Raw genomic sequence first — 27,090 nt, 5'->3', positions numbered from 1 at the left:
TAGGTTTTTAACAAGTAATGCCATTTCATTCAAAACTGAATTCCATTTGCATTTTTACAGGTTAAGGCTCCTCTTGCAGTCTACAACTGATGCCAACATGAATATGCTTCGTGTTTGGGGAGGAGGTATATATGAGCAAGATGAGTTCTATGATATCTGCGATGAACTGGGAATTATGGTAAACAAACCCACAGTAGATTTTTAAAAACAAAACCATAAATAATGTTTTAAATGTTGTAATGGTATTTTTAAAAGTAATTTTAAAAATGGATTTCCATGACTTCTCTGTGTAGTCTGATATGGTTGTTAGAATGGTCCAGCATTTCTGTGTTCTCAAATAATATGCTGTGTTCAGATTGGTTCATCAAGTGCTCTGCTATGGCTGACTTCTTTGGTTGAATTAGTTTGCAGTGCCTTTCATGTGCCTTGATTCGTGTTTGAACGATGATGTGTTTGGTGGTCCCTATGTAGTTTTGTCCACAGTTGCATGGTATACAGTAGACTCCTGCAGAGGTGAGAGGATCCCTCTTGTCTTTTGCTAAACGTGGCATTTGTTGGATTTTCTTAGTGGGTCTGTAGATAGTTTGTGGGACTTGTTAGGACAGAATCGGGCCTGCAATTCTGTCTGCCTTTCTAGTCTTGCTCTGCTTTTTGCTCCCTTTTGATGGACATGACTGTAAAGAACCATTCTCTCTTAGTTAAGATTTCTTCATATTTCTGCATTGCCCATTTGCAAAAAAATTAAAGATTTGCCAGAGTGCTTAATTCAGATAGTACAAGGGATGAGCCATGCTAGCAGTGCTGTTGTCAGTAGCATGACAGAGCAATCAGCTGAGATTTAGGGGTTTGTAGGTTACAATTAGAAATTATTGCAAAACTCAGTTTCTTCCTCTAAGTAAACCTCGACATGACATTTTCTCCCACGCACATCCAGCGAGACCTTGGTTCACCTTGGTAACCCAGAGCAGTTCCAGATGCCAAGAAAACAAGAAGTGCTGGTGCTTGTTTTTTGTTGGCTTTACTGAAGTACAATCATGAGGCAAGGACTGTGCACACCCCTCGCACACAGATTTATGTTTATCTCTTCTCTCTGACAAATGCAAAAAAAACAATCTTCTGTAAGATAAAGCAGAGGAAATAGACACGTGCAGCATATACTTCCCATTTAATTTATGTCAAATAATTTTATGATATCTTATTAGAATTGCTGTAATTATGGAGATAAGAGGAAAATTATCCATTGCTGTTTCTTACTGTCCTTCAAAAAGGTGGCCTTTAGCTGTTCCGGTTTCAGGAAATTATGCTCTTCTCTTGTTTTAATTGTTTTATTGAGAGCCACTATGATGTACTGGTTGCACTAGGACTTGGGAAAGCAGGGTTCGAATCCCCTTTGGGCTATTAACCTTGGGGAAGCCCCACTCTTTTAGCCTCAGAAGATTCCAAGTAAAAACCCCTCTGAAGAAATCTGGCTAAGAAAACCTTGTGATATGTTTGCCTTAGGGCAGTGGTTCCCAACCTTCCTAATGCCACGACCCTGTTAAAACAGTGCCTCATGTTGTGGTGACCCCCAACCATAACAATATTTTTGCTGCTACTTCATAACTGTAATTTTTCTACTGGTATGAATCGTAATGTAAGTATCCGATATGCAGGATGTATTTTCATTTACTGGACCAAATTTGGCACAATTACCCGATACACCCAAATTTGAATACTGGTGGGGTGCGGTGATTGATTTTGTCATTTGGTAGTTGCTGGGATGTATAGTTTCCTTACAATCAAATAGCATTTTGAACTCCACCAAGGATGGAATTGAACCAAACTTGGCACACAGGACTCCAATGACCAACAGAAAATACTGGAATGGTTAGGTGGGCATTGACTTTGAGTTTTGGAGTTGTGGTTCACCTACATCCAGAGAGCACTGTGGACTCAAACAATGATGGATCTGGACTAAACCTTGCGCGGATACTCAGTATGCCCAAATGTGAACACCGGCGGAGTTTGGGGAAAATAGTCCTTGACATTTGGGAGTTGTAGTTGCTTGGATTTGTAGTTTACCTACAATCAAAGAGCATTCTGAACCCCACCAACAATAGAATTGGGCTAAACTTCCCACACCGAATCCCCATGACCAACAGAAAAGACTGTGCTTTCCGATGGTCTTTGGCAACCCCTCGCGATACTCCCCTCATGGACCCCTCAGGGGTCCCAACCCCCAGATTGAGAAACGCTGCCTTAGGGTCATCATAAGTCAGGAATGGTTTGAAGGCACACAGAAACAACAAATCGTTTTAAGATGTTCTGGTTTGGAAGGTAGATATACATTTAGAAATGACATGGCTTTGGCTTGAGACCAAGAACAGAAAGCTTCAGGCCAGGCACAGAGGAATGTTTTCAAGAAAGTTACAGACATGCATAAGTATGGCTGGAAGGGCAATGCCTTCTTTGAACTGTTTAAAAATAATGCCTACATAACTTAGAAGTTATCTTGTATTAAGCACACATTCCAGAGTTCTGATCAAACATGTCACCAGGCAAAGCGTAGCCCCCCCCCCCTTTTTGGACCGCACCCAAATGCAACACTTCTGTGTTCCACCCCCATTTCCACCATGCCATGGAAACAGGACACAAGTGGATATATCACTAAAGAGAAGGAGAGACTCCTTTAGCTATTGCAAGACCAGTGGAAATTCAGCAGCTGAGGCTTTTTTCCTACAGCATCTGTGTTGAGAAAGGGCCACACAGGCTGAATTTCTGTTTGCCATTTACCATACTTTTCACTGACGCAGGTGTGCAGTGACTCAGTGTGAAAAAGACTATCGGTACGTTGTCAATGTGACTGTGAATCTGTGTAGCTTTTGTACTGAACTGCAATGACGCTGTCCAGAGGATGGCACTTATTTTGGGGAAAGGTTCAGACTAAACAGATTTCCAGCCTCTTACACAAGGAAACCATCATCTGCCCCTGAGAAGAAAATCACTAAGCTACTAATCCTAATAAAATTGAGCGTTTGTCTGTGCCACACTGTGTAGTGGGCTTTGGGAACCTCTTTGATGTTTCAAGATGGAAAGCCATTTCCCTCACCCAGATCACTTAGGATGCCTATGCAGTTTGTACCCTTTCAGTATGTTTTTCAGTATTTTAAAAACTGCCCCAATCCTATGGAACTCCCACTTTTCAGGAACCTTATTTTTGTTCCTAGTGTATTTCAGTGCAAACATTTTGGGAAGAAAGACAAAAGACTCTTAAGTAAGCCCATAACTCCCCCGCCATTTTAATCAGACCCTCAACACCATCTCCCATAGCCTTCTAAAATGATTGCTATGAAGGTCACAATAATGTTCTTTCCTCCCCCGTCTATTATCTCTGTAGTCTGAGTGGAAATTATCAAGGCCAGCCCTACCGAGGAGACAACTAATTCAGACAGCTAATTTAAGTGCCATGAAAGGGTGAGCAAATAGCTGGTTGTTCCTTTCTTATTATGGTGTCATTAATGCTATGGATGGGATGAAGTGCTTGTACAACTGTTTGAAGTATGTACTAAAATAACTTGGTTAGTTTTGGATATTGTGTATCTTGACTTGGGTGAGTGAGTTAAGTTCCATGTGTCATTTTGGCTCAACCATTGGACCAGAGAAGCCTAAACGGTGGCTTAGTAACCATTTTAAATATCTGAAGGAATTTATTTATCGTGTCAGAAGCAAATTGAGAATACAGTTACAATGTATAGAAAAACCACAAAGTTAAAATCTTGGCATTATACTAAATTTCCTTTGACGAGGAGCTGGCCATTTTGAGTGCCTCAAATCAAACTCAGTCCCCCCCCCTCTCCCACCCTCCCCAAATCAAAATCCTGGCTACGGGGCTTGTGCCAAGGTGACACTATAATGGGGTTTTCTGGGGCTGAGAGTGTGACTCACTCAAGATCAACCAGTGAGTTTCTATGACCAAAAGGGGTAAGTGAACTCTGGTCTCCAGTCCTTTTTCTGTGCTCAAACCACTACACCATACTGGCTCTCAACCTAAAGTTGTGTTATAATGAAAGAAATTGCATAAGAGAATGGTGGACTTTCAAATGCTAGATGCCTTTAAACAGAAGTTGGAAGTGCATATTTCAGGAGTGCTTTTGTTGGATGTTGTTTCATGGCAGGGGGTTGGACTAGGCAGCATTCGAGCTCCTGAAATCTATGATTCATCATACCTAGTCACCTTTTCTTTCATTTTTGAAACAGTCAGGGTCTTTAAAACAACTGGGGCAAGGCTCCCCACCCCCCCAAGTGCCATTATCTGTAAACTGCATGACTGTTGTCTGCAATGGTTGGGGTGATGTGAGTTCTGGTAGAACATGTCTGGGGGATGTCGGGCTGGGGACGGGAGTCTTGAGTGATAGAACCTGAAGAATGTGCAGACTGTTTACACAGAGGAAGTGGCTAAAGACTTTTTTTTCATTTTGTCTTCATTCCCTAGATTTGGCAGGACTTCATGTTTGCTTGTGCCCTTTACCCAACTGACCAGAGTTATTTAGACTCAGTAAGATCTGAAATTACTCACCAGGTATGGTATATTCAGTTCTTTAGAATCACAGTCCTAAATGTACACAGAGACTATTATTGACTACAGTTACACAGTGCTTCCCATCTTTCTCTTCCCATGAGCCCAAACTGCACAAGTAGTGGCATGTTTGCTAAGCAGCCTTAACCAAATAAGAAAAATAAGTTGAATGATGCTCATGTTAGCAATTTATAGTCAATCTTCACATTCATTTTATTCTCTGAGATAAGCTGCTTTTACATGATTATTCTCTCTGCCCCATTGATCATATTGCGGTCCATGTTCTTGCTCAAAACATGGTGTTAAGTAAACTCTTCAAGTCAGAGTAAGTCATAAGAGGGTTGGGCTGAGAAGAATTATTAATATTGAACCAGATAGCTCTATTACAGTGGTTCTCAACCTGTGGGCCCCCAGGTGTTTGGCCTACAATTCCAGAAATTCCAGCCAGTTTACTAGCTTGTTAGGCTTTCTGGAAGTTGAAGACCAAAACATCTGAGGATTTACAGGTTGAGAACCACTGCCCTATTTGTACCAAAAAAGCCTTCCCAGAGTGTATTTCATGTAGAATACCATTAGCCAACATGTAGAGCCCCCTCCTCAACCCTCACCCTACCCCAAAAATGATGACTTTCAAAAATGCTTTCTATTGGTGTATGTGAAAAAAGCCTAATTTGTCTGCTGAAATTGGGGAGGGGAAGCTCTTAAGCTTTCCCTTTATGTTGTAACTCTGAAGAAGTTTTTTTAAAGGTTTCCAGTGATGTACAATGAGAGTCTACTTGGTGGAGGGAGGACCAAAGAAGGGAGTCCATGTTGAGCGAGTAGTTTTCATAGCAAAAGACCTTTCTCATAATGTACAGCAGAGTGACCCAGCATGAGTAGCCAAAAGTGATAAAAAGAACAAAAACACACAGACCAATGTTATCTCTTCCATAGGAGGCTTTTCTTTATAGCAAAATAATATGGTTACAAAAACAAGGATTCCATAACACGAACAAAGAAGACCCTGGGCTTCTTTCTCATGCTGATCACCAGCTTCGCTCTCACAGAGCCTCCTCTCACACCGAAGTTACACAGGAGCTTCACATAGTAGCTTTTTACACACAGCAGCCTTCACACTGGAACTTCCTCTCAGACAAGCTTCTCACACCAGGCCTACTCACACCAAGGCCTACCTTACACTGAGGACTTTCTCCCACTGAGGTCTTCTCAAACACTCAGGGCTCTCTCAGACTGATGCCTCTCATACACTGAGGTGAACTAACACTGAGGTCTTCTTATACTGAGGCCTACTAACACACTGAGACTCTTCTGCAGAAACCTCTCACAGACTGAAGCTACTAATCTACAGGCACATCTGCTTATATTGAACTGCAGCTTTTGCTGAGTCATTGAATCCACTTAACCCTTTTAGTGCTTGACTCATATTTTTGTAATTAAAATGCCTAGTTAATATTTAATATTTCTGACATTCCATTGGGGCAAGAAGAGAAAAGGAAAGAGATAAGGAGTTGGGATAGAGAAGGAGAAAGAGGAGTACAAGAGGTGAGAAAGACTGAGTGAGACATTGTGTGATCCAAATTTACTTTACTGCTGACACATTTCTCCAGAAAGGAATAAATCTGCAGGGGTTGGTGTGGAAGAGAGTTCCCTCATCACTGCCAGTTGCAGCCTTGTTTTTCTTGACTGATCCTGTTAGCTTTCTCCTTCCGTGTGGCACCTCATAGAGTCAGGCCGTAATACGAGCTCATGCTTGAGGTTTGAGTTTTGAAGTTATTCCATCAGAACAAGTTAGCATGGCTCAGGCAGGAGAGGAGGGAGCTTATTCTTATGACTGATAAGCCTAACTTGAAAATTTTTAAGAACTTTGAAGTTATCCTTATCAGAAGCAAGTTTGAAGCCTTTGCCCCTTGCCTTTGCCTCTCTTGTCTTGAGTCAGCAGGGCTTTTTTATCAGTGGGTGCAGGGAGAACTCCTTTTTCTATTTCCTCTTCCAAGTACAGATCTGGAAAATGCCAGTCTTTCCAGTTATTTCCAGTCCTAAGGTCACTTTGTGACTTTAGGTGGGAACGTTTGACATTTACATCAGAAACCTAAAAAGTGTAATGCTTACATAATAATTGGTAAAATAACACTTTAAAAAGTCTCATGATACCAATTAGGATAGCAATACACTTTATTATTGTTATAATAATGATAGTAATATTCACTTTATTTCTGTACGTCTTTTCCATCTCCGTGAAGGGACTTGGGGCAGCTTACATACGGCACAAAGTGCCGAGACAAAGCATAACACAAACACACAGTACAATACAAAGTAAGAACTATAGCATATAAAAACAGCAATTTAAAACTCAGAACAACATCCAATGACCTATGGTGACAAATACCGTAAGACATGGTAAAACTGCAAACAAGACAAGAGAATAGGATAGTGCAAATTGTAGCTAAGGAACACGGCATGGGATGAAAGTGCAGTGCTGTGTCATTGATTGCGGGCCATTGGGGCTAGACGTTCTCAAAGGCTTGTTTAAACATCCAAGTCTTCAGATCCCAATGGAAGTGTGGAGGCCTGTCCCTCCGGAGGGTGCTCCAAAGGCGGGGGGCGGGGGAGCCACCAAGAAGGCCGTCTGTCTCATCCTTACCAACGGCGGTTGTGACAGTAGTGGGACCAAGAGGAGGGCCTCTTTGGCAGATCTTAATGCTCAAGTAAGTTCATGAGGGTGGGGATGCGATCACGAAGATAGGCAGGGTCCAAAACATTCAGGGTTTTATAGGTGATGACTTACACTTTGAATTGAGACTGGAAACTTATTGGCAGCCAATGGAGCTACTTTAATAGAGGCATTGTGTGCTCCCTGTAGCCAGCTCCAGTTCTTAGTCTTCTGCCAATCTTTGCACCAATTGCAGTTTCCAAACTGTCTTCAAAGGCAGCCTCACGTAGAGTGCATTACAGTAATTCAGTCTTGATGTAAATAAGGCATGGACCATTGTAGCCAGGTCTGACTTTTTGAGGTATGGTTTCAGCTGGTGCACAAGCTTTAATTGTGTGAAGGCTCTCCTGGCTACTGCCAACACATGAGCTTCAAGCATCAGCGCGGAATCCAGGAGAACCCCCAGACTGCGGAGCTGTGTCCTCAGGGAGAGTGTAACCCCATCAAGCACAGGTAGCCACCCTGTGCTTGATGATTGAAGCCTCATGATTGACCAGGAGGACCTCTGTCTTGTCTGGATTAAACTTCAGCTTGTTAACCCTCATCCAGTCCATCGCAGCAGCCAGGCACTGGTCCAGGATCCGGGGGACATCCTTGGAATTAGGAATTAGTAGAGTTGTGCGTAACCTGCGTAGAGATGGCACCCAACTCCAAAACTCTGGATGACCTTTTCCAGCAGTTTCATGTAGAAATTAAAAAAACATGGGGGCTAGAAGACTACTTTTTTCTTCAGAATCAGAGCTCAAAATGCATGACAACATTAAAACAAATACATTATAGATAAAAGCCTTAAAAGGTTAGTGAGTGTGGTAGAATTACACAAGCTGTAACATTAAAACAACTTCAAATGTACATTAAAGAAAAATAAAAAAGGGAGAAAAAACAGTTAGAAAGCAGCATAGCACTTTATAAGAAGCTGCTCTCCCGAAAGCTCACAAAAACATGTTGGAATTAAAGGTGCCTGTTTCCAGACAGTAGGATAGCAAAGAGTAAGCAGAAAGGTTATCCTTTAGAGATTTCTGACTGCTCATATTTTTTTTCTTTTTACATGCATATAACTTTTCTTTGAAGTGAAACACATTTCTTCTTCAGATGAAGCGGCTAAAATCTCACCCATCTATTATTGTGTGGAGCGGGAACAATGAAAACGAAGCGGCTATTGCAGCCAACTGGTTCTCCATTCCACGTGCAAAAATGAGCATTTATGTGAAGGATTATGTCACACTTTATGTGAAGAATATCCGAGAAATTGTTCTCGCCGTAAGTACTGATTTCCTCAAAATGAGGAAAAGTGTGGGCTTGTTAGAGGGCTTTAAGTTTTGCTGAATTGCTGATTTCCCATTTGTGTTTGGAAGAGGGTAGATAGTTTGCATATGGTGCTGGCAGAGCTTGAACATTACAAATGCACTATGTAAAAATCTGGAAACATCTGCTCTCTTGGAGCCTTCACTGATGGGCTCAAATCAGCCCAGGCTATAATTAAATCTTCCACTTTCCCTTTACATCTGTGATTCCTTTGTAGTACAGAAGAGTCTCGTTTATCCAACATAAATGGGCCGGCAAAACGTTGGATGAGAGAAAATGTTGGATAATAAGGAGGGATTAAGGAAAATCCTATTAAACATCAAATTATGTTATGATTTTACAAATTAAGCACCAACACATCATGCTTTAAAACAAATTGACAGAAAAAATGGTTCAATTTACAATAACGTTATGTAGCAATTACTGTATTTACAAATTTAGCACCAACACATTGCAATGTATTGAAAGAGCTGTGGATCCGGGTGGGAGGCAGACAGATTGTGTTGGATAATATAGAACATTGGATGAGCGAAGTTTGGATAAGCGAGTCTCTGTTGTATGTCTATTCAAATGTTTTCCCTTTTTTGATTACCTTTTACATTAAAATAAGAAGGTCTTCCTTGGGGAAAGGGAGGCTGATAAATTAATTGCCTGGTTGTACTATGTGAATGGCTTACTTTTCCAAGCATTTAAGAAGGACGACAAAAATGTTGCAAGAACTCTCATGCTTGACCAGGTGCTTGGAAATGTGTTGGGTTTCATCCCTGGACTGCATAAGTCTCTTGTGTCATCAAGTTTCCAGACCTCAATTATTAGCTAGACTAGAGATAAGATTAGGCTGAGGGATTCCTCCCTCACATTCCTATGCATGTTTACCAAAAGGGCTTTGTCTTTCCTCCTCCTCCTTACCACTGTCTCCTCCCCTCTTTGAAGATGTAGTGGTGGAATCTCTGTGAGGGAACTTCCTTTTCAAAGGTATTTCTATTGTCCTGGGCTGGCCATGTAGCCATTCACCACTATTGTCTCTTCTGCTTTTCCTTCCTCCCTGTGAGGATACACATTTTGCCTCTCTCTCTAGGCAAAATGTAGCTGCATGGATTTTTTTGACTTTTTACCTTTTACTTCTTAGAAGATGAGATTTAGTAAGCTAGTTAATTCCAAAACCTTTTCTATCTAGAATATATTTCTTTTACTTCAATAAATATTTTTGAACCTAAAGATCTGACTCTGCAGTCTTGTGCCATCCTAAGAAATAGAAGCTTAGCCCAACTCATCACATGTACGTTTCAGCTGGTTATGAAGTTTGCTTCTGGTACTCTGCTATATTTATGATGGAATCACCCCAACTGAGGGTTAGCTCAAATTCCCCAACAAAATGTAATCTTTTTACATTCCCAAAGTCTCCCGTCCAGCATTAAGAACATGTTGATGCAGAATTCGGAGAGTTGTAATCTACTGAAGTAAGATGTCCAAGTTCCGAATAAATCTCTACCTATTTGATTTCAATCCACTGTGACTCTTTTGGATATCTCTTTTTCTCACTTCCCTACAATCTTCCTCAACCTGGCACCGTCCAGATTATTTGAATTTCAGTCCCCAAAAGCCCTAACTAGGCTGACCAACAGCCACGCAAGGTAGTATTATTAGTGCATTTGAAGGGCAGCAGGGATAGAGAGTCTTCTGTTCATGAAGAACATCAGCTTGAAATATAACTACTGCCAACAATTACTAATAATTATTTGAGATGATCAATTATACAGTGGGTTGCTGTGAGTTTTCCAGGCTGTATGGCCATGTTCCAGAAGCATTCTCTCCTGACATTTCACCCACATCTATGGCAGGCGTCTTCAGAGGTTGAGAAGAATTCAAGAAAAGAATCAGTCAGGGCCAACTAACACCTCCCAACAAAGAATTCCCCCAGGCAGCAATCAGCCAAGCTTTGAAGCTGCAAGTCCATTCAATGCTAATCAAGGCGGCCAATTGCAACATTAACACTTGCTTCAAGCAGACAAGAGTTCTTTCTTCTACCCTAGACATTCCACAGATATTTAAACTTCACTTGCCTAGTTTCCAACAGACCCCTCAACCTCAGAGGATGCCTGTCATAGATGTGGGTGAAATGTCAGGAGAGAATGCTTCTGGAACATGGCCATACAGGCCAGAATCACAGCAATCCAGTGATTCCAGCCATGAAAGCCTTTGCAACACATCAGTTAGACATGTGGGAGATGAAGGCATTCACTGTAGAATTAATTCACAATCTATCTTGGAAAATGTGATGCGCTGGTAATGGCCTTATTTTTACCTGGCTTAGTTTAGTCTTCCAAGCAATGCACTCTTTTGAATCCACACTTGTCTGTCAAATAAACATAAATAAGATGCTAATTGGAGAGAACATACCTGCCTGATAACCTTGTCACAATACTTACAGGGACTGCAACTGTTCTGTTTATGACAAAACATAAATTATACAGTACATCGGCTATTTTCATTCCAAAATCACGTCTGTAAAAGATGACCAAGAAAGAAGAACGCAGTCCATTTGCCCCATCTTCCTCTGGCTTGCCCATTCTCTGTCCTTCTCTTTTTTATAATCCCAGGCAGGCAACTAAGTCAGGCAGTTTACTGAACAGAAGAAAAGCACTGTGTATTCATTCTCCGGAAAGATATTGATAGTTTTCCTATAGTCAGTTTTGCTTACTGTGATACCAAGCAAGGCTATTCTGGATTTCCCTTATAGGAAAACAAATGAGTTGTTCCAAATGTTTCTTTTAAGAGCTTCATAATCTGGAGGTGGATTTCCCCCCCCCCCCCCCCCTGAAGAAATTGCTTTCCTTTCAGTGCTGGGGTGAATAGCATGTTTCATGCTGCCGATTCCAGGAAACAAATATTTATTTGTGAGTTAGCTAAGCAGAAAGGATCTAACATGGGGAGAGAAAGAGGCAGTGACTCATCTGTTCAGTCTTTAAGCATTTGCGTTTACTTTCCAAATTATAGCTTGTTCAGCTGGTTTTTGCAGAAACCTTCTATTATCTCTGAGCCCCACGCATTGTCTTGTCTTGTGTTCTGTGAAACCCAGGAGGATAAGAGTCGCCCTTTTCTTCCCTCAAGTCCTACTAATGGCGTAGAGTCAGTTAAGGAAGGCTGGCTGGCCCATAATCCTTATGACACCCATTATGGAGATGTTCATTACTACAACTACCAGAGTGACTGCTGGAATTGGACCACATTCCCCAGGGCACGGTTTGCCTCCGAGTATGGTTTCCAGTCTTGGCCCTCCTTCAGCACCTTGACACAGGTATGTCAAGGCCACATGTATGCCTTATCCTCTAAACTTGGAAAAGTGCCTTGTTTTGGCTGACAGTTCATTTGAACCTTATTCTTCTTCTGACAACTAACTAGGACACCACCTTGAATTTTTCTTCTTCTTCTCAAGAAGCTAAGAGCAAACTTCCCTGACTTAGTATCTTCAAGCTAGATTTATGTCTGGGTTATCTTGAGAGTGCCGTGGAGGCATAGCGGGTTAAACTGCTAAGCTGCAAAACTTGCTGACCAAAAGGTTGGCAGTTCAATTCCAGGGAGCAGGGTGAGCTCCCATTGTTAGCCCTAGCTTCTGCCAACCTGTTAATTCGAAAGCATGCAAATGTGAGTAGATCAATAGGTACCGCTTCTGCAGGAAGGTAATGGCACTCCATGCAGTCATGCCAGCCACATGACCTTGGAGGTGTCTACGGACAATGCCGGCTCTTCGGGTTAGAAATGGAGGTGAGCACCACCCCCCAGAGTCGGACATGGTTAGACTTAATGTCAAGGGGAAACATTTATCTTTACTTAACTTGAGGTGATAAAAGTATTCTAACAAATCCAGAGGTCACCAAGTTAGAGAAGTCTGCTATATAGTCTGTTTGGAGCTTTGTTTAATAGTATGAGGCTGAAAGGAATTTCCTCAACTTTTCACCAAGGACATCATGGTAGCTGGGTGAGACACAAATTTCTTCTCCTTCCCAAAATCCTGTATGGTATTCATAAGCTTGTGAAAAGTGTGAGACGGCAGCCAGGGTGTTGGGGTGGGTCTGGTGGGAAATTTCCCTTGGTTCCACCTACTTGTATATTACAGTTTTTCTTGTTCAATTTGCCAGTCTGCTTGGTAGCTTCACCCAGTGCATCACCCTGTTTTCCTACATTGCTGTTGTTCATAGAATCATAGATTCAGAGTGGGAAGAAACTCCAATCTAACTGCCTGCCATCCAGGAACACAGAATCAAAGCATTCCTGACAGATAGCCATCCAGCCTCTGTTTAAAAGCCCCCAGAGAAGGAGACTCTACCGTTCTCTGGGGCTTGGAACTAATTTGTGGTGGAGGGAGCCATCACAGAGAAAGTTCCATCATGTGTAAACCCTTCAAGTCTGCTCAAGTCTTCCTCTCACCTTCATAATGTCCTATAGATTGTACTCCAGGCAGAGTTAAACAATAAACAACGGAAGAAAAGTAATTGCAGCATAGAAGGAATAGCACTGGAAATCGGTGCACCAAGTACAGGTTTGATGCAAACATTTATTACTGTAAACTCTATTATTTGCTGTGCTGCTTCCATCAAATCTGACATTTTTGCATTGGTGCATTTGGTTGTGCTTGAACAATAGGTATCGTTGGAGGAGGACTGGTCCTATGAGAGCAATTTCTCTCAGCATCGACAGCATCATGGAGAGGGCAATGAGCAAATGCTTCTGCAAGCGGGCCTTCATTTTAAGCTTCCTCAGGAAACAGACCCCATCAAGAACTTCAAACATACAATTTACCTCACTCAGGTGAGCATTTGGAAAGATTTTAGAGGTCACCTTCAGACAAAAAAGAGAAGAATATGGATTTGTCCTTGTATGTTGCAGAGAGCCTGTTACAAAATCCATCTCAAATGGGTCTCTGGACATTCTATAGACAGATACATTAGACCTAGAGCCCTCATCATCTCCAACCAACAAGATGAACAGTGGGACATTGTATTCTAATATAAGGGAAGCTGCTGTAGTGCAAATGCAGGGAATCTCCTTAAGCTTGAGGGTCAAATAAAATTGCAAAGAAATTCTTGTGGAGCTGCAGTCCAGTGGTGGATCAGGCCAAAAATCCCAGTATATTTTAACTTGAAGCTATAACAACCAATCACGAAGTCTTTAGAGAGGTATTTTAACCTTCTAGACTAGAAAAGGGAAAAAGAAGTGGAAAAACATTCTCCACTTTCACAGCATCATAAGGTAGGTGCCTGGAGAAGCCCAGAGGACTAGATTGGGGCCTGAAGGAGGGTGGGAAGTTCCTCAGTCTGCTACAGAGTGTAGTTTCCAAAATGCAGGCATAAACTGTTATTTCATTGTGTTGTTGAAGGGTTTCATGGCCGGAATCACTGGGCTGCTGTGAGTTTTCTGGGCAGTATAGCCATGTTCCAGAAGCATTCTCTCTTTATATTTCACCCACATCTATGGCAGGCATCCTCAGAGGTGGTGAGGTCAGTTGGAAACTAGGCAAGTGAGATTTATACGGCTCCGGCCCAGCTTACCTGTTTCGACGTTCCACCTCAAAATTTAAGATCTTCTGTGGAGGCCCTGCTCTCAGCCCCGCCTTTGGCGCAAATACACTTGGCAGGGACAAGGGGCAGGGCCTTCTCCATGGTGGCCCCCCGCTTGTGGAACTCCCTCCTCAGTGAAATCAGGGCAGCGACATCTTTCCTCGCCTTCAGCAGAAAATTAAAAATGTGGTTATGGGACCAGTCCTTCGGGTAGATTGCTGATAACTGACAATGACAATAATGTAATGGAAAATGGACTATGGATAGGTTTCCGATTGTGTTGCGTTCACTGGACCCATTTTTAGACAAGGCTAGATAGCCAGTATTATTGTATTGCTTATCATTGTACATTTTATTTAAACTAATTTTGTAATCAATTTACTGTGTTTTATATGTATTACTGTATGTATTATTTATATGTAATGGCGTTGAATTGTGCCGGATGTAAGTTGCCCTGAGCCCCTCACCCCCCAGTGGTTGAGCAGGGCGGAGTACAAATGTGTGTGTGTATGTATGCATGCATGTATGTATGTGTGTGTATGTATATATATATATATATATATATATATATATATATATATATACACACACACACACACACACACACATACACACTATATACTATATACTCTCTGTGTGTGTGTACACACACACACACACATACTGTATATATATGTGTGGAATGTCCAGGGTGGGAGAAAGAACTCTTGTCTGCTTGAGGCAAGTGTGAACGTTGCAATTGACCACCTTGAGTAGCATTGAATGGCATTGTCCCAATTCACACTGCAAGGCTCTCTCATGTATGTGTCTGTGAGAGGGAAAAAGAGATTCAGAGATGTAGTGTTGATAACTATAACCATTTCCATTTGCTATAAATACGCTAAGATGTTTTAGATGAAATCATGTCTTGTAGCCATGTATACATTTATAAACTGGAAGCAAATCAATCCATCAGAGCATAGCAGACTTGAGGTTTGCAAGGAAGTTTCTAGCCTGAGTTTGAAGCAGCCTTCCCTCGGGTGGCAGTTGGATTATAAAATGCTTTCCCTAGAAATACTCACTTGGAAGGCAGGCTTCTATCTCTTAGAGACCAAGTGAGATTACATCTCTTTTCCTCAAGGCTTTACCAATTGCTCTTGTTGTACATATTATGATTGGTTGTACTCTGTTTTTATACTAATCTTTGGCTTGCTGGTACTATGGGTTTTTAGGATAGTTTGGGTTTTTTATCTTGAATTCTCATGGTGTAAGATTAGTGAGAAAAAGCAAGTACCATGTATACTCGAGTATAAACTGATCTGAATTTAAGCTGAGGCATCTAATTTTACCACAAAAACTGGGAAAACGTATTGACTTGAGTATAGGCCGATGGTGGGAAATGCAGCAGCCACTGGTAAATTTCAAAATAAAAATAGATAGCAATAACATTACATTAATTGAGGCATCTGTAGGTTAAATGTTTTTGAATATTTACATAAAACTGTAATTTAGGATAAGACTGTCCAACTCTAATTAAACCAATTTTCCAACCTTCTTCAATGCAAATGTGCTTATGTATCCTTCCAATAATAATAGAGTAAAATAATAAATGTAATAAAAATAATAAGGAAATTAATGTAAATGTAATAATAACAGTAATAACAGAGTAAAAGAATAATACAGTAAAATAATGTAAATGTAATAACAACAATAATAGAATAAAATAATCAATGTAGTAATAATAAATAGAGTAAAAAAATAAATGTAATAAATAATAATAGAGTAAAATAATGTAAATGTAATAATAGCAATAAATAGAGTAAAATAATGTCATAATAAATACGGCAAAATAATAAATGTAATAATAGAGTAAAATAATGTAAATATAATAATAATAGAGTAAAATAATAATGTAATAAAGTAATAACAGTAAAATAATGCAAATATAATAATAATAATAATAATAATAATAATAATAATAATTAGAGTAAAATAATAAACATAATAAAAATAATAATAGTAACAGAGTAAAATAATAAATAACCTTGACTCGAGTATAAACCAAAGGGAGCTTTTTCAGCCTAAAAAAAGGTCTGAAAAACTTGTCTTATACTCGAGTATATACGGTAAATTATCTTCTTTCCTGTCATACTATTCTGGGAAGCTTTCAAATAAGACAACTTTTTGTTTACAAAACTGAAGTGGTACACTTCAAAAAGAGTTTTGTTATGAGATCGGTTGTTCATACAGAGCGGTTGGATACTTATTCTTCATGATTTTTACAATTCTGGAAGTAAATCTATACTAATGAATTTCTCTTTCTCTCTTTTCTCCTGCCCACAACAATTGGTTGGTTTTGGAATTAAGATTATGCAGGCACAGTGCATAAAATCCCAAACAGAGTTCTATCGTCGTAGTCAAAGTGAAATTGTCAATGGTGAGGGACGGACCATGGGTGCGCTGTATTGGCAACTCAATGATATCTGGCAAGGCCCTTCCTGGTCTTCTCTGGGTATGTCATCTCATGTAAATACATCATCAGTAATTGGTCTTCCTTGAAACACATGCTTTCTCAATGTCTGTGCATGTGCATTTATTTTTATTTTATGCGTATCCTGTCTTCCTTTCAACTATCTTAATGTAACCTTCTGTTATTTTATCTTCACAACAAAAATCCACCAAAATGTCTTCCTCTGCCAGGAAGGGAATAACACAGAAGAGGCCAACCTGGCTTCATGGCTTGGTATTCCCTGCTTGATAAAGAGGCGCTGCCTCACATGTGCCCCCTTTGTGCCAACATACTCAAGTCTTGCTTCCACGGTCACAGTTTTGGTTTTGAATCTAACAGAAAAATAATATAAAAAGTAAAAAGGAAGGGAGAAGAACAAGGAAACTGTAAAATAAGCAAATGCAGGCACCAGTTGTTGCAAGATGCATTATGGCCCAACAGGATTGCTAGCACAGAGAACAGATTTAGGGGGAAAGAAGCCAAATGGCTGGGAGTTTTATCTAATCTGGTGGACTTGCTGCCTGTTCCCTCTCACTGTTTGCTTTCTAATTCACACTGATGTTTTAGGCAGCAGCTTTTGAATCAGTGACTTGTAGTCACTGTTCATCATTTATTTTGAGGGAAGAACTGCACATGGCAGTCAGGTTTTTATAAAAACCGCCCCCTCTACACATAATGTCACATAATAACTGATTTAGTAAAAGTAAAGATTTTCCCCAGACATTAAGTCTAGTTGTGTCTGATTCGGGATTGATGCTCATCTTGATTTCTAAGTCAAAGAGTCGCATTGTCAGTAGACACCTCCGAGGTCATGTGGCCAGCATGACTCCATGCAGTGCCGTTATCTTCCCGCTGTAGCGGTATCTATTGATCTACTCACATTTGCGTGTTTTTGAACTGCTAGGTTGGCAGAAGCTAGGCCTAACAGCAGGAGCTCATCCTGCTCCCCGGAATTCAAACCACCAATCTTTCGGTCAGCAGCTCAGCAGTTTAACCCACTGCGCCACTGGGGGCTCCTTATAACTTATTTAGATTGCTCATTATACTGTAAGAGATTATTCTTTTGCTCACATCACACCTATCTCTCACATCATTTACTGAACTGAAACCAGCAGCTATTAGAGATAATAATTACTCTTGGGCAGATGATTATGTTATGGACAGAAGGAAGTAATGCCTTCATGTGTGGTTGGAATAATTTAATGCTGGTCCCACAGTGGAGTAAGATGGATGCTGTAACGCTGTTCTTTAGTGAGAAGAGCTTCATGGTTTTCTTAAAAACCAGGAACCTGATTTCTTTATCGCTGTTCCAATGCACTATCTCTTCTTCTGAAACACCATGGCTTGAATTATAGTACTTTCACAGCTTCAGTTTCAGCAATCCTGCCATCTGCCTTCGAGAGAAATTATAACATCAGTTGAGTGTACAGTAGAGTCGTGTATATCCAACATAAACGGGCCAGCAGAACGTTGGATAAGCGAAAATATTGGATAATAAGGAGGGATTAAAGAAAAGCCTATTAAACATCAAATTACATTATTATTTTACAAATTAAGCACTGAAACATCATGTTTTACAACAAATCGACAGAAAAAGCAGTTCTATATACGGTAATGTTATGAAGTAATTACTATATTTACAAATTTAGCACCAAAACATCACAATGTATTGAAACAGCTGTGGACCCAGGCAGGAGGCAGACTGCGTTGGATAATACAGAACGTTGGATAAGTGAAGGCTGGATAAGTGAGACTCTACTGTATATACAGATGTTTCCGTGTAGTTCATTTCATCCTATCCATTGCGAGACCTCTTAACATACACCTACAACACCTTATATATAGAGAGTATGTGATACCACCTCGATAAGGCAAAAGTGTGACCTCTCTTTTATCCCAAGAGCCAAATACGATTTAAAAGACGTTTCTGTGGAGTGTTTTTAAATGATGAGCAGGAGTGAAGGAAAATGCTGGGGAACAAAACCTCTAGCGTATTCAAGGTTAAAGTTCTTACTCCCAGTAGTAACAAAGCCTTAGGAGAGTCATTTCTTAGGGGAAAGTGTGAGGGGAGGGGGGGTGTACAAAAACTAGGACACCACCTAACAAGAGTGCTGTACAGAACTGGTATGGCTGTTTGGAAAGGTTGAGAAGTCCGGATTGGGACCAATTCCTGCAATCGGCTCTTTTTGCTACAATAATGTTAAAGCAGGCATGGGCAAAATTCAGCCCTCCAGGCTGAATTTTCTTTCTGAACTTGCTTCTGATGTTCCTTTTCCCCATCTGGAGTTCTGGGGAAAGAATTCGTAATATTGGCATGGAATGTCAGTGGTAATAGAAAAAACACACTGGTACAAATGTTGCCTTGTTTAAACTTTAAGGAATTGTGGGAGTTAGAGTCCAAAACACCTGGAGGGCCGAAATTTTCTCATGTCTGTGTTAAATCATGTCTTGATATTCCTTTGACTCTGGAAAAGAAATAAGGCAAGCTAGGTTAACATTTTTCCCTTTTGTAAACCTCAGAATATGGCGGCAAGTGGAAAATGCTCCATTATTTTGCCCAGCATTTCTTCGCCCCTTTATTGCCTGTGGCACAGGAAGATGAAGAAGTCCTCTACATATATGGTGTCTCGGATCTTCACTCGGATCACAAGATGACCCTCAGAGTAAGTGCCTCGTGGTTGGAATGAATTTGGAAAGGGCAGCAAAGTAAGTTAGTTGTCCAGTTGGGCTGACTTGTGGAATGAACTGAGAGGATATGGCTCTTCACCTATTTTTTTGGAATTCCATTCCTTCATCCACTGGCCACTAGTCCTGGGAATCGCTATCCGTTTTGGTTTGTTTTGTTCGTAAGGCCTTGTTTTCGTTTTCAAGCGCCTCTCCTGAAAACCAGAGCCTTTCTGAATGAGCTTTTTCATTAGGGTCCAAAAGAACAAAAATGTTTGGACCATTGGCCAACATGGGTGGCCTTCCCAGGCTCCCCTTCCTCTCAATTTTAGGACTAGAGGGGTGAAAATCACATCACATGGGGGGCACGTTTATTTATTTACTTACTTTATTTATATACCGCTTTTCTCAGCCCTCAGGCGACCCTTAACCCATTGGGTTTTATAACATTTAGGCTATTCCCCAATTTTTAGGGTTTTATTTACTTCCTATAAATAAAATCTTTAAAACATTCCCTCTTTTCTTTTCTCTCGATCCAAAGAGGAGCCCTTGGGCTAAAGGCAGGGCTTGAGACACCACTGATTCTGAGACGTTTTCTTCTCGATCTGTAGAAGAGATCTGACTGAGGTTAAAGGCAGGACTTGAGATACCACTGATTCTGAGATGTTTTCTTCTCAATCTGCAGAAGAGAAAAAAAAATAAGGCCGAATAGACTGTAAGGTTTCGGGCCTATTTCCATACAGTAGGGGATGTTACCATTTTGTACAAAATGAATGAAACAAAAGGAACGTAACAACAAATGAAACAAGAAACAAATACTGCACACATGGCTACCGGCCACTATTGATTTAGCTGGGAGGTGAGTGTATGGAAGCTTCTTGCCTCCTGTACAGTCATCCCTGCTGCTTTTTTTTTTTAATCCTTTGAAAAACTTGTATCATGGCAACAGAATCCCTGGCTGCCATTTTCCTCCCTTTCTTCCCTGGCAAGGAAGAATGGCAGTGGCCCAATCTTTCTTGCCACTACCAAGCTAATACCACTAAAGCCTCCCTCGTTGAAAAAGTGAAAGAAGACCAAAAAATGTTTGATTGAAAATCAAAATCCAGGAACAAAAGAGATCAGAAGCCAGCTTCCATTTTTTGCAGCAGAATCTTGGCTGAGATCTTTCCTCCACCATTCATCCTAAGCCAACAGTAATATTAAACAAATGGTCCCCCTTGTCTTAGATACCTATAGTCTCATATGGGAGGTTTTATAATGCGTCTGGTGAATTTTAAGAACAGTGGCCGTGATCCTGCTGAGGTTTAGTGTGTTTGAAAAGCCACTGATTTTAATAGGAAAAAAAGTAAACATGTGTTAATATCGTTGAGTGTATGAGTTTCATTACTAGAAAGCAGGCGTTCATAATCTGTTTTGCTGCCTTGATCCCTTAATGTGCCCAACAGGTCATTTTGTATGATTGGAGTGGGATGGAGCCCATATGTACCTTGGCTAAAGAAGGCGTGGTTGTTAAGGCCAGGAGTGCTGGGCCCATCTATAAAGAGCCAGTCAATGAGCTTCTGAAAAGATGTGGAAATTGTACCAGGAAAAGCTGCGTTGTCACCTTTTCCCTTGAGGGCCGAGACCAGCTCTGCAGTCCAAGAAATCACTACTTTTTGTCCTCCCCGAAGGATGCAGTGGGATTAAAGAGTCCACAGCTTCATGTAAGCAGCAGTGTGTTTTTCTTCTTCTCTAATTAGTGTGAAATACTCAGGATTGGTACTGGTCATAAAAATTAGCTGTGATTTTGCTTTTCCTTTGTAAATCCATTTTTTTTGTTCCTTAGGGAAATTCCCTTTTGTCAGCTCTCTAGCTAAAGGTTCTTGCCTCTTGTCCTTATTAGTAGAAGTAATTGTATACATTGTATATTATTTGAAAAGTTGTCTCACATATTCCAATTATAACATATTGTTGCAATGCTTCTCTGAAGGCCTGTTCCCAGAGGCAGGTTTTTACTCTCCTTTTAAAGGCTAGGAGGGAGTGGGCTGATCTAAAGTCACTAGGCAGGGAGTTACGCAGCTGTGGGGCCACCATTGAGAAGGCCCTGTTTCTTGTCCCCACCAGTCGCACTTGCGAACAAGGTGGGACCGAGAGCATAGTCTCCCCAGAAGATCTTAATTTTGGAGGTGGTTCATAGGGGGAAATATGCTTGAACAGGTAAACTGGGCCAGATTGTTTAGGACTTTGTAGGCTAAAGCCAGCACTTTGAATTTTTCTCGGTAGCAAAGTGGCAGCCAGTGGAGCTGACATAACAGGGGGGTTGTATGCTCCCTGTACACTGCTCCAGTGAGCAATCTGCCTGCCGCCCACTGGACCAATTGGAGCTTGCAAACAGTCTTCAAAGGCAACCCCATGTAGAGCATGTTGCAGTAATCTATATGGGATGTAATGAGAGTGTGGACCACTGTAGCCTAGTCTGACTTCCCAAGGTACAGGCGTAACTGGTGCAGAAGTTGGAACAGAGGCCCATTTTACAAGAGACCTGAAGTTTTCTTGGACATTAGATCAGCCCCCTCCCTCCTAGCCTTTAGAACAGTGGTTCTCAACCTGTGGGTCCCCAGTGTTTTGGCCTACAGCTCCCAGAAATCCCAGCTAGTTTACCAACTGTTAGGATTTCTGGGAGTTGAAGGCCAAAACACCTGGGGACCCACAGGTTAAGAACCACTGCTATAGAGTAAAAATCTGCCTCTGGAACCAGGCCATCGGAGAAGCAGTTCAACAATATATTATAATTGGAATATGTGCAATGACTATGGAATGGCCTCAGACTATGATTTTTAGGTGGTGTGATTTTAATATTGAATGTAATTTTTACATTTTAATATGTATTAATTTTAATTAAGGAAAGGGCCTGAGGCTGTTAGGAATTGTGGGAGTTGGAGTCCAAAACACCTAGAGGGTTGAACTTTGCCCATTCTTGCCCTAGCAGATACTAATGACTGTAGTATACTGATCGATCCCTTTTATAAGAATGAATACATAATAAAATACATATTATACATAATAAATTCCATAACAATTATGCATAAGTAGCAGAAATGGCAATACATTCAATGACGATTTTGTCCCCTTTCAGGTTTCCATTTCCCAAGAAGGCGATCACTTCCATCTTCTCCTCGAGGCAACAGCTATTGCTCCCTTTGTTTGGTTGGATGCCGGGAACATCCGAGGGCGATTCAGCGACAACGGTTTCCTTCTCACAGAGAAGCAAAAAGTCATATTGTTTTATCCCTGGGAGACCATTAGTGCCAAGGAGCTGGAAAAGTCACTCAGCTTAACATCACTGACAGAGATTTCCTGAGGAACCTTTGCAGCAGCAGAAAGGAAGACCATTAGAAACAGGAAGCTTTTGCAGGAATCTAATTCAGCATCAATAGATGCATGAAACAGGACCATTAAACATTGTTCTTAAGACAGCACCTTGCCCACGTGGGATCCCTCTCTTCAGTGAGCCGAAGCCAGGAATAGATCTATACATCTTTAAAGTGAGTCTGTTTTCGCATCAGATGAACACGTATGCTAAGAGAGCTTTATGAGAACAGTGAAATGAAGCATATTGTGTGCTTTGGGGATCTATTGTTTCCATTTTTCAACACGCCAGAACCAAATGCATATTTTTGATGGCTATACTGCTGCTGAAACAAACCAGGAGTTTGAATTAATGCACACACAGGCAGTGTCCAAATTACAGGGCAGCAAAAGGGGAGCAGCTCTCCCCGCTTACTTTTTGAGCTCCCCAACCTTACTGCATTTTCAAAAGTCCATAGAGGGAGGCACAGTTTGGCTGCATCTGGGAATTTCAACCGTGGATGTAGATTTAATTAAGAGACCTGCCTTATATTTGGAACACCGCCCCTTCTGCCTGTGTGGAGTAGTGAAATTTGTAATACAGAAAAGTTCTATAAGGGTTACAGAACTCCAGGTACAAGTAATACTTTATAGATTGAGCCTGGTGTCTATGTATCAAAAGAGGACAAGAAAGTGCTCAGCATTCAAGTGGTGATAGTTATAAAAAAGAGTGTGTTGCTTTTAAATAAGTCAATAAAACTATTAAAAGAAAAGCTTTCAAATCAGAGTCAAGTTAGCTTCTACATCTGGCACCTTAAAACATTGTTTAGAACAGTGGTTCCCAACATTTTTTTGACCAGGGGCCACTTTGACCAGGGAGCACTCTCCAACATTAGTACCAAAAGGATTATGAATTAGTTTTTGGTCAACTTTTGATTCGATTTGTTTATTTGGGGTACTGATTCAGAAAATTGCATTGGATAGACCACATCAGCTGTAGTTGTTGATAAATAACATGTGCCATTCAGTAGTTGCCACCTGCTTGGCCACAGAAAACCATATTTAATAATCTAGAGCTGATGTGGTCTATCCAATGCAATTTTCTGAATCAGCACCCCAAATAACCCCAGGAACAGGCCTAAAAACAGTAACACCAAGGTGCTTCCGCTTCTAGGCACCACATGGAACGGCTCCGCTCAGGGGGATGGAGGAGGAGGAGAAACAGGAGTCAGGAGGCTTGTTGTTGTGCCTTTCGTGGGTAGTCACCCTCTCGCCTGTAAGCATCTCCATTGCCTCGGCACCATAAGAGGGTCTCACGAGACCAATCGCTCTTGTTGCAACAGTGTATTAACGGTGAGGCCCGGGACCATATTTTAGTTCTTGTGGACCTCTTGTGGTCCATGGACCACAGGTTGGGAACAATTGGTTTAGAAGATAGATGTTGAAAGACTGGGGAAAGAGAGGGAAATATGACATTGGGAGTATCTCCTCTTACTGGCCCACTTCCATCTCTTTCCCCTTATAAACAATGCCTTAAGGTCCCAAAAATGTGTACAATCCTGCCTGTGGTTTCTTTGCCAATTTAAAACTGTGCCTAGCTGAAGGCCAAGGTAGCTGTCCAATGGAATCTGTATCCTTAGAAAGATTAACCCCTTTCCTTTTTTCTAAAATGTTCCCCCCCCCCCCAAGACATCTGCCATAGCTGCAACACTTGCGAATGTAAGCCCTGTATCTGAGACCTTGCATCAGGAGACAGAGCTATGATGATGTAGCCATGTTTCAGTAGCTACATCCTCCAATGATTACGTAATCCATCAGCACTCTGCTCTCTAGCACCTTAAAATTTTCTTTTTTGGGGAGGGGCAGGGCTGCATGGCTGAAAAGGCAGGTTTTGGGGGACACTTTATTTTTGGGATGGCGCAACAACTCTAAAAGTGAATTAGTAAAAATGTAATATGTCAGGCATACAACATTGCTGTTAATGAACAGGATGCCAGCCAATGATGAATGTCTATTAAATGACCAAACACAACATGCATGCTAAATGGAGGGCCTCTTGATGAGGATAATCATGTGTTGTGACAAACAGGTGTCTTCCACTATTTGGAGCACCTCAGCCAAAATGTGCTAAATGCTTAGCCTAGTTGGACACTGACTCACAAATAGAAATAGGTTTGTTTCTCATTATTTCAAATAATATCCTTTTAGAAAAGCAATACTGCAACTAACATCTATCATTTTTGGTTGTGATCTGAAAAAAATTATGCAAGAATGTAGCTTGTCCTTTTGTTTTTCTCAGGTGTCCTGGCAAAGGGGAAATACCTCATAGTGTCGTTGGTTTACTTTTGTCTTTAGAACGGTATTTGTTACATTTTAATGGGAGCAATTATTGGAAAGTTTTGATGTCATGTATGTTTCAGAAAAGAAAAAAGAAACACTGGAAATCATCTCCATTTTGTATTTTATTATAAAAGTAAAATAAAAAAGCAAGCATTGAAAAGGCACTTTTTTTTCCTCCAGAGCAATATATCAAAACTGAAATATTTACAGTGCAAATGTGGTGAAACTGTATGAGGACACACTCTGAAGCCTGAATTACTTTACAGACACCGGTTTTAAATACAGTTACTGAAATATACATTATTATTATTTTTGGCTGAAGTATTTTTCCTGATCACTGTTGTTGATTTGGTTATGATGCTTCACAGCTTTGCCCCACAGTCAGTGTCCCTTCTAAACTCTCACTGAATATCATGAAAGTAGTTGATTGCTTTTTCGCAAGATCTTTATCTTAAGGGCAAAGTTCATTTGATCCATTCTTGAATCTTCCCTCTTTATTGGGATCCAACTCATGATGACTGAATAATGGTCCTGTGGATGTGCTCTTCAAAGAGCTCTTTCTTCTAGTGCACACTTTGTTTGGATCATTAACTCCTGTTCTTTACCAAGAACTTGTCATAGTCTTAGGTGGCTTCAATTTTGCTTTGCAGCACATTATCCGGTCCATATCCTGTGGCCAGTTTCTTAAGTGTTACTGGTGACTTGCTGGTGAAAGAATCCGAACATGTAAAGCTCAGTTTGCGGAGGGAGATCTCTACACCACTGTCACAGATGCTTTCTGTGTCCTGAAGCCTGAGATGAGAGAGGTCACCTGGGAGGATGGGGAGGAATTAGACATTATTTCAATATTTGTAAAAAAAAAAAGCATCCTGCTCTTTAAGTAAACTTCACAAACTCTTGACCACAGACGATATACCTCTGCCTGAGAACAGTGGAAATTTAGGAAATATGATAATAATGCTTCATTTATAACCCACCTTTTCTCCCTGAAGGGACTCAGGGTGGCCTCATGGGGAATACAAGTCATATCCATATAATCTCAAGAATTCTCCTTGGTTCCTGAGACTATGGACTTAGGTTATGGGGAGGGTGGACTTAGGTTATGTGTTATAGGGTGGGGCATAAAGATCTCCCATATTTCTAGGGTCCTGCTTATCTTCGTGGCCATATCTCCCTCTGTGAACTGGCATGGGCTCTAAGGTTGCCTTTGGGCTAAAAAAGGTGGCATAGAAATGCAGTAAATCATAATAATATAGGGGGATGAGAGAGGGGGGCTTCTCGGTTGTGGCCCCTCAGCTCTGGCAATCTCTCCCCAGGGAGATTAAGATTAGCCCCCACTCTGACCACCTTCCAAAAAAGACTTGAAGACTTTGATGCTGCAATGCACCTTTGAATAACTGATTACGTCTGCCTAGCCCTAATTTTCTGGTTGGATCTCCAGCACTTTATTCTCAGCCCTGGCTTTACAGTTCGGGTTGCACAAGCCCTTGCTGTGCCCTAATTAGTCTCAAATCTGCACATGCCCACTTCTCTCAGCTACTGGTTGTTTAGATGTTTGGTTCGTGTTTTATGATGTCTTACATTTTATTGGTTTTATTGTTTAATTAATACATTTTATTGCTATTTGCTTTTAATTACTCTGCAACCTTGGTTTATATGGGGCTTGGTCCCCATGGAAGCCATCTCGAGTCCCTTTGGGGAGATGGAGGCAGGATATAAGAAAATAATAATAATAATAATAATAATAGTAATAGAGAGCACTGTGTGGGCCATGTTAGGTAGCTTAAGCTTTGCCATGTTCGGTACCCATAATGAGTTGGAACATCGGAGCTTTGTTGTTTAAGCATATTATGAGAACAACTGTTCTGTGATAATGACACGAAGAGTGTTTGGTACACACTTTACACTTGGTCAAAATATATCGGTACCCGATCGGGAAATTATTTTTTATGAATTTCTACTCTTTGGGCAACTGGATCCACAATGAAAAGAAATTCTCTGGCAGACCTAGAACCTAGAACTCCAGAAAATGTGGAAGCATAAGAGCATCCATTCAGCAACAGCCAAGGCTCATAAGGCTCATAAGAATTCCAGTCAGAGTTGAGGATGATTCTGCATGCTGATTTAATACTGCATCCTTACA

General features: G+C 40.9%; 2 protein-coding genes across 4 annotated transcripts in view; one reads left to right on the top strand and one right to left on the bottom strand.

Annotated features, from left to right (window-relative positions):
- The window catches only part of MANBA (mannosidase beta), a 66,947-nt gene extending 41,836 nt beyond the window's left edge, over window positions 1-25,111 (top strand). For both annotated transcript variants that reach the window (XM_060779161.2, XM_067468617.1), the window contains exons 9-17: window positions 61-178; window positions 4,472-4,558; window positions 8,358-8,525; window positions 11,650-11,868; window positions 13,215-13,379; window positions 16,475-16,619; window positions 19,137-19,279; window positions 20,726-20,983; window positions 22,396-25,111. In XM_060779161.2, the coding sequence (XP_060635144.2) occupies window positions 61-178; window positions 4,472-4,558; window positions 8,358-8,525; window positions 11,650-11,868; window positions 13,215-13,379; window positions 16,475-16,619; window positions 19,137-19,279; window positions 20,726-20,983; window positions 22,396-22,620 (1,528 nt within the window). In that variant the 3' untranslated portion in view covers window positions 22,621-25,111. The remainder of the gene's footprint in view (window positions 1-60; window positions 179-4,471; window positions 4,559-8,357; window positions 8,526-11,649; window positions 11,869-13,214; window positions 13,380-16,474; window positions 16,620-19,136; window positions 19,280-20,725; window positions 20,984-22,395) is intronic.
- NFKB1 (nuclear factor kappa B subunit 1) overlaps window positions 25,052-27,090 on the bottom strand; it is a 75,239-nt gene continuing 73,200 nt past the window's right edge. For both annotated transcript variants that reach the window (XM_060779159.2, XM_060779160.2), the window contains exon 24: window positions 25,052-25,758. In XM_060779159.2, the coding sequence (XP_060635142.2) occupies window positions 25,571-25,758 (188 nt within the window). In that variant the 3' untranslated portion in view covers window positions 25,052-25,570. The remainder of the gene's footprint in view (window positions 25,759-27,090) is intronic.

This window comes from Anolis sagrei, chromosome 5 (genome assembly GCF_037176765.1).
Source record: "Anolis sagrei isolate rAnoSag1 chromosome 5, rAnoSag1.mat, whole genome shotgun sequence".
Lineage (NCBI taxonomy): Eukaryota > Metazoa > Chordata > Lepidosauria > Squamata > Dactyloidae > Anolis > Anolis sagrei.
The sequence above is the reverse complement of the archived record's forward strand: the minus strand, read 5'-3'. Positions and strand labels throughout refer to the sequence as shown.